This window comes from Tiliqua scincoides, chromosome 5 (assembly GCF_035046505.1).
Source record: "Tiliqua scincoides isolate rTilSci1 chromosome 5, rTilSci1.hap2, whole genome shotgun sequence".
In the NCBI taxonomy this organism is placed as follows: Eukaryota; Metazoa; Chordata; class Lepidosauria; order Squamata; family Scincidae; genus Tiliqua; species Tiliqua scincoides.
The window spans coordinates 106,260,566-106,268,349 of record NC_089825.1 but is presented as its reverse complement, the minus strand read 5'-3'; the positions used below and the strand labels follow the sequence as shown (position 1 = coordinate 106,268,349).

Here is a 7,784-nt window from a genome sequence, read left to right as displayed (position 1 = left end):
ATAATTGACACCCTTTAAAAAGTGTGTTTTCTTCATTTCGCTACATTTATATGTTGGTATGCTCACATATGACTGAATGCCTTTCCAAAGCCCAATGGACAACTTCTTCCACAAAAAATCCTCCACCAAGTGGTAAACCAATAGGTTATTGACATAGCTCACTGGTGTTCTAGAACAGCAGCCTCCAAACAGGAAACCGTTGTGTTCTGAAAAGCCGCCCCCCCATCCTGAGCAGCAATTACTGTTCTGCTGCGGTGCTGCTTTTTTTCCAAGCTGATCTGGGCACAGGGATGCAGAACAGTAAGCACCGCCCCAAGGAAGAGCTTTCAAAAACTCCAGATCCAGCTTGCAGGCTGGGGTTTGGAGAGCCCCGTTCTAGAACCTGGGAGCTTTTGTCTGCCTCTTTGCAATCAGATCCACTTTGAAAAGCTGCTAAGGTTTTTCAATATCATATGTTAACGTGCAAACTGCTGTACATCCCTAACTGCTGATTCCACATCTTGATTATTTATTATTATTGTTGTCATTTATTATTATTGATAATAACATAAGATATCCTGCTCTTCCTTTCTGCAAAAGCAGAATCCACGATGGCTAGTTGTATGTAAAACGCAATATTAAAATATAATATAAATAATCAAATGGATGGATTGATTTTACTGTGTGAACGGCATTGTGAACTACTTTTTGTTGAATAAATACCACATACATGTCTGGCAACATGTCTGCAATATAAGGAGATAACAATGGTGGCACCATCAATGTGTCTACACTGCTTCACTTAGGAGAGTCCCATAACCACACATAACGTATTCCCCTGTGGGCCTGTATTCACAGCTGTAACTAGACATCACTGAACATCCTGGCACTTTGTGGACCAATTCATGTTGGACCAGGGCTGATCCACATAGTCGGTAGGTGGGGCTTTGAAGTCTTAAGGAGTTCTGGGCATCCTCAGCGCATCACTTGAGATGCTGTAAAATTTAACTTAAAACAACATTTGGCAGAGTATTTCTGGTCTGATTGAGCTGATTGAGATCCAAGTAGACATACAGTGGCTGCTAGGGCTGAACGTGGGGTATGGGGACAAAATGCAGTAGCGCAAGCTTAAATGGAAAAACACACCCGATCCAAACAGCAGCTGACTGAAGAATGGCACAGATTCAGCCCTCCCTCAAACTCCCTCAATGGCCCACTGAGCTTCCGCCAAACTCTCACAGGACATCTGTGGACCATTCATGGTACACCACTGTGGTACGGCACAGTGGTTGAAAACTGCTGCTGTTGGGTCTCGCTGCTAGTAGAATTCACATTCCACTGGTGGCAACTGCTGCAAAAGGGCAATGAAGCATGCTCGTAGTGCTCTGCCGGAGGACTGGCGGGAAGATCAGAGCCTTCCTGCCTGCACTGATAATCCAGGAGGACCTGCTGAAGCAGTATAGATGGCAGGGGAGGCAGGAAGGGGGCGGGAAGAGCAGGGCAAAACTGAGAAGGGAGGGGGAGAAATGGGAGATGGCCCCTGTTCTGCCTTTCGCCTGCCACTGTAGACAAAACATTTCAGGATTCCAAAATTAAAAGGATAGTTAGACTTCTCAATAAATTTTCATCATTGCAAGACCCTATCCCCCTTCTCTTCAGCATCCCTACCCACTTTCCTTGGACGTGAGGCAGCAAATTCCGAGTGAGGTCTTAGGAGACTCAATGGGGAGGAGGAGGCTTCAGCAGAATTAGTTAGGTGTTTAAATCCCCTTTACCTGCTGAAGCCTCTTGATACACCCTCCCTCCCTTGCTGAATTCAGTGCTCTTGTCTTTGACTTGGCTCCACCAGCAGGGAAGGGAAAATAGGATTAGATATAAAACTTACACACACACACACACACACACACACACAATCAGTAGAAGAGTGCCTGCAATTGTATTTTGTATTGTGAACTGAGCTCTCTTGATTGTAAGCTACCTAGGGACAGCTTCTGGTTAAATATATTAGCTGAAGTAGCAACAAGCAAGTTAAATTTCTCTGTGTGCCTGTTTCTTAATTATATTGGGCTCCAGTGATCAAGTCTCCAGGGACCCCAGATACCCTGGGGTATCCACAGTAATTCCCATCTACCACATGATGACATCTTTGCCTGCCATTGTAGACAGAATATTGTAGGGTTACAGACTTCAAGAGGATAGTTGGACTTCTCAATAAATCTTCATTAGTGGTTGGATATGGACCCAGTGCTATGAATGGGTTGGAGAAGAATGTGTGTAAGGAAATTCAAATATCTCTGAAGAAAAATAGTAAGTAATTTGTATCCGTTTATCTTTGGTAATACTTGAGTATTTCCTAATGGCTAAATACCTACATATCATTTGTAAGTGAGTAATTCTGTCACCTCAATAGGAAATCCTGAGGATAGACACAGTGGTGTAGTTAGGTCATTTGACACCCGCGGCCCATAAATTGTTGACACTCCCCTTTTTATGACAAAATTATTTTTGGTAATAGTCATAACATGAAATGAATAATAATAATAACAACAACAGCCAGAAAATAAATGCAGACAGTGAACATCTTCTTTTATTGAACTTAGTATATAAACTCTCCACCACCACCACGCCAATATTAGCCCCCCACATGTCCCACTCTCCATGATCCCACCAACCCACCAAGTTCTGATTCCACTCTAAAAGTAGTCTAAGCCAGTGACCAATCACACCCAAGCTTCCCACCTCCCATACATTTTCCAACCTGTTCCTCCTATTCAACAAGCAGCAAGAACTATCCATACAAGCAAGATCCACAAGAAGCAAAATCCTTTCACCCATTTACCCCTCCCCCCACAAGCCTGAAGCTTAGGTTTATGAACGCATCCAAGCTGGCAACTGTATTAAGGAAGTAAAACTTTCTATTCTGCCTGAATGGTGGAGGAGATTGTAAAAGTCAGAAATCTGCAAATCACATTGTGCAGAAAGGTGGGTGCAAAATATGCAGATCTGTTTCTTACAACTGTACAGAGCAGGCAAGAATTAAAGGCAGAGCTCACAAGTTCACCCTCCCACTGTCCAGCTAGCTTGGAATGCACAGAAAGGTGAATGATCTGATCGTGCATTACCGGCAAACCCCCCCTCCCCCAATAAATGCACCAGACTGCAGCTTGGATTGAAAACTGGGCCACTTTATTGATCTTTTAGTTACAGCAGGGTGACTGGGGTGGTTGACTAAACTCCCAGTCCTAAGCCATGTGGGGTTGTTAATAGGGGGAAACGAACCTAGCCGTCTACCTCCCCCAAAGTCAAAGGGCGAAACCGTCCGACTCGAGGCTGTCACCAGACCTGTGACCTAGGACAACCTGTCAGCGTTGCCCAAATGGTTCAAACAGCAGGACTGGTAGCCCGCAGGTCAAGCCTTGCCAGGCATGCCAGTCCAGTCAAAGGGGCTTGCCAGCCAACCTCTTTGAGCCAGGAAGGCATCATGTGAGTGGTTCTGGCTCACCCCTTGACCTTGCTGTCTTAGACGGACACTGGGGTGTGCCTACCTACCCTGACCCTGCACGCTTCATGCTAAAGCGACCAAATTTAGCATACCCATGTGAAAACCTAGCCACAATAGTCCAGGGTAGGCAAAAAAAACTGACAGCCAAAGGCCAATCAGGATGTCAGCAAAAAATTCCTACCCGGCCCCAACGGCGGCCAGCTAATCTCAGACTGACGTAATGGGTGGGAGGGTGGGGTCACCGCTTGCTCCCGGATAGCAAGCTGGGTCGGGCAGCTGCTCGACTCCAGCCTGACTTTCCTGCCCCCAGCAGCAGGCCAATGAGTGGCAAGCCTCAGACTGTCTGCATCAGGCGGGGGCAACATCCGTTAGCGCTGAAGGCACTAACGGTCATTTATCTGAGCTGAGTTTTAAATTAACTTCCCTTTGGTTACACAATTCCAATTTTTGGTGTACAATATAATATCCCAGCCCCAAGACTGAGGACCCCACACCACTTAGAATGAATGAGCAGGGATGGGTAAAGACTAGACTAGGAACTTCCAGCTTTTGGCTATTCACCATCAGAGGGCAGGTCGCGGTGCAGTGGGTGTTCCAGTGCCGGGCTTTGCCTGGAGGTCTGAAGACATCTGGCACCAACACTGAACTGGAGCATTCAAATATTCTAGTTAGAAAATAAGTGAACAGTGGATAAATCATCATTTTCATCTTCATCATCACCATCATAATCATAAATGTGTTAATAAATCAGGTAGTAGTTGTTGAAGGTTTCACTCTGTTTCCTTCTATAGATTGTAGCACACTGAGTGAAAAATGTCCAACAAGACTTCAGTATCTGGGTTCCTGCTCTTACCATTCTCAGATGTTCGGGAATTCCAGATTCTACATTTTGTCTCCTTCCTGCTGTTGTACTTGGGGATTGTCTCAGGGAACCTTCTCATCATCACTGCAATAGCTCTTGACCATCACCTGCATGGCCCCATGTACTTCTTTTTAATGAACTTGGCCATACAAGACACTGGGTTTGTGTCAGTCTTTATCCCCAAATCCATGGCCAACTCCCTCATGAACACCAGGCACATCTCTTATTATGGATGTGTGGCACAAGTCTTCTTGTTCGTTTTCTTTGCATCATCTAATTTTTCCCTTCTCACAGTCATAGCATATGATAGATATGTTGCCATCTGCAATCCGTTAGAATATGAAATGATCATGAACAGGGATGCTTGTATGCAAATAATTGCTATTGTATGGATGACTGGTTTTCTCTATTCGGTGTTGCACACCACTGGCACTTTTGCAAGCCCTTTCTGCTCCAACATCATCAACCAGTTCTTTTGTGAAATCCCAGAGTTACTTAAGATAGCCTGCTCTGACTTGTACCTGATTGAAATGGGAGTTGTTGTGTTAAGTATGTTCATTTTCTTAGTATGTTTTATTTTCATTGTTGTAACCTATGTGCACATCTTCACTGCAGTGCGGAGAATCCGTTCTGTGCAAGGCAGGAAAAAGGCCCTCTCAACTTGCCTTCCCCACCTTATTGTTGTCTCCACCTATGTGTCTACTGCATGTTTTGCTTACCTGAGGCCCTCCTCTGACAATCCATCACACCTGGACATAGCAATAACTATTATGTATTGTGTGGTTCCACCCCTGCTGAACCCAGTGATCTACAGTATGAGAAATAAGGAGATCAAAAATACAGTGAGAAGACTTTTGGGTTGCTGAACACCTAAAAATAGAGTTTTTTATATTCCATCTGTATGTGTGACTTCTGCATGTGTTTAGTGACATGTTGATGGAGGGGCAGTATGTGGCATTCTGTGGGTGTTTGGTGTGACTGGACATTCCACAAGGTAAGAAAAGAGGACTGAAATAAAGTTGTAGTCATGAGGAAATGTGCAGATGACTCATAGCCCTAACTCCATCCTCCCTGAACTTTTTCTAACAATGTTGCCATATGTCAGAAGTTCAGAGAAAAGAGCAGAAGGAAGTAGGAAGTACTGGGGTTGAACAACTTTCATCTGGGAAGAGCAGTCAGTATCTGGGCTAGCCATGTGCAGTGGGATACTTACTGGGGGTCCACCAACTGGTAAACATGGATTGTATGGAAGTTCTTGCCCTGCACCTCTAGAACAACTATTTTCAACCTTTTTCATTGTATGGCACACTGAGAAGGTGCTAAAATTGTCAAGGCACACCAGCCGCTTTGTAATGGCCCGGCAACCATCAAGCATCTCCTGTGCCTGTCAGTGATCTTTTGCATGTCTCCCAGCCTCTGGGAGCTGTCTGCATCTCACTGAGCTGTTTCCATGAGAAGCAAGAGAAGTTGGACCCAAAACAAAGACCTCAGCTTCTGCTCAATGTTTATGAGAATGCAGTGATAAGATGCGTATCTACTTCAAAGCCCCAGACAATGTTTATTCTTCATGTGTATTAACTTAGCGGCACCAGCTAGACTTGCTGTCATTTAACTTATTGCTTACCAATTAGCACTGGTTTACCAATAAGTTGGCACCTATTCTTGCAATAACTTAGTATGCCTCCCAACACTGCATCACTCCTTGAGTCCACCTAACACTTTGTGAGTTTTGTTTTGCTCTATGTTTTGTTTTAGACTTAAGAGAAATAAAGTGCTTTTGTCTGCATCCTGACCCTGGACTAAGCATATTTCTTCCTCTGAGTGCAAATAGAACTCCCAGCTCTCAGCTCTATCTGTCTCTTGGGACAAGCTTTTTTCTAAAACTGACAAAGCACTCCATGCTCAATCCCATGCTGTGGCCATATGGATCCCGTATGAATGGCTGGAATAGGGAACCCTATAATGAAACAAGGAACATGTGAGAGGGCAGGGAGAGTTTGGTTTGTCCTACTGTATTCAGTATAATGCAACTGGGAGCACCGTCAAAGGACAAGAGCTCCATCAGCTAAAATGGAGGTTCATATAATTTTTAAACTGACAAGGTAAGAAATTGACCAAGGTCACTGACAGCCCAATCCTGTGCAGGATTGGGCTGCTCTATACTGTGCTTTGTGGGAGTGGAAGAGACCTCCGCTGTCACAAAATGGCTCCTGATGGAGCAGATTGGCAGCCATTTTGGGAGCACTGCTGCACAACGTTGCAGTGCTTCTGGTCCATCACTGCCTGCACCTGCCTGAAAAGGTAAGTCAGTTGCAGGGGGGACAAAACAGGGCATGGAAGGAGGGGGAATGGGGTGGACCCAGCAGCAATGATGTTCGCCAGAACCTATCCCCTATTTTTACACTCTCTCTGTCACCTTTCTCTCCTTGGACATGTGCCAGAGAAATAATTGGTGCAGGTCTTAGGAGACCCAATGTGTAAAAAGAGGCTTACAGAGGGACAAGGGGACTGAGGGCCCAATCCTAAGTGAGTGAAGCCCCTGCACTGAGCTCCTGCGCTGGGTAACACAAATGTGCTGTAAGTCACATTTGCAGCACTCAGAGAGGAGGGGCCACCAGCACGGGGCCAGCACCAATCAGTGCCAAGTCTCAGTGCCATGTGGAGGGCCGGCTGGTGCTCCTGCAGTGCCAGCCAGTGGTAGCCTTCTAACAGGAGATGGAAGAGAGTGGCAGACACCCTCTCTCTGGTCACATGGACTTTTGGGAGGGAGAGGGAGAATGGAAGACTTGGAGAACTGCATCTTGTGGTCATCAGCAAAATGACCATATAGGGTAGTGCTGTTCTGGGAGTTAGTGGGGAAGTGATAATGGGGGAAATGGGTGTGGGAGGGTGAGGGCCTGAAATTGGGGTCATTCCTACAGAAGTCAAACTTGTGCCTGTGGCTGGTGAGCAGAGGGAATATGTACTTGTTTCAACAGAACACACCAAATCCATGTTTCAAAACAGATTTGATGGTGCCAAGGTTTAATTCCAACTCCAAGAAGTTGGATGGAAGGCTGCTGGAGGAAAAAGAGCAAAGAGAGCACCAGTGAAAGGGGGAGGTTGGAAGGAACATGTGAGAGTCAAGGTGAAAAAATCCTGCTACGTTCTCATCAGTTTGTTCTCTCTTTAGTCTTTTTCTAGCCACTGATAGAGGAAACCTCCAAGACCCAGAGGCAAATGAATCCTGACAAAGACTTCATACAAAATGTGGAGAGGTATATATTTATAGGGGAAAGAACACTTATCCAAAGCTATAGGGCATCGTCAGGATAAAGAGAAGTAGGGATGGAGCAGGTCAGGAAGTGACATTTCAAAGTCAAATAAAATGGGGAAATTCATTCTTTCCAGTTTTGGCAAAACTCTAGAACAGTGATTTTCAACCTTTTTCATCTCACAGCA

General features: G+C 45.3%; 1 protein-coding gene across 1 annotated transcript; it reads left to right on the top strand.

Annotated features, from left to right (window-relative positions):
* The first annotated feature begins 4,294 nt into the window (after nt 1-4,294).
* Nucleotides 4,295-5,209, top strand: LOC136652950 (olfactory receptor 14A16-like). The gene has a single exon (XM_066629873.1). The coding sequence runs from the start codon at nt 4,295-4,297 to the stop codon at nt 5,207-5,209; it is 915 nt and encodes a 304-aa protein (XP_066485970.1).
* Nucleotides 5,210-7,784: the final 2,575 nt, after the last annotated feature.

Coding starts and splice junctions, on each gene's coding strand:
- LOC136652950 (XM_066629873.1), top strand. CDS start 4,295: ATGTCCAACAAGACTTCAGTATCTGGGTTCCTGCTCTTACCATTCTCA.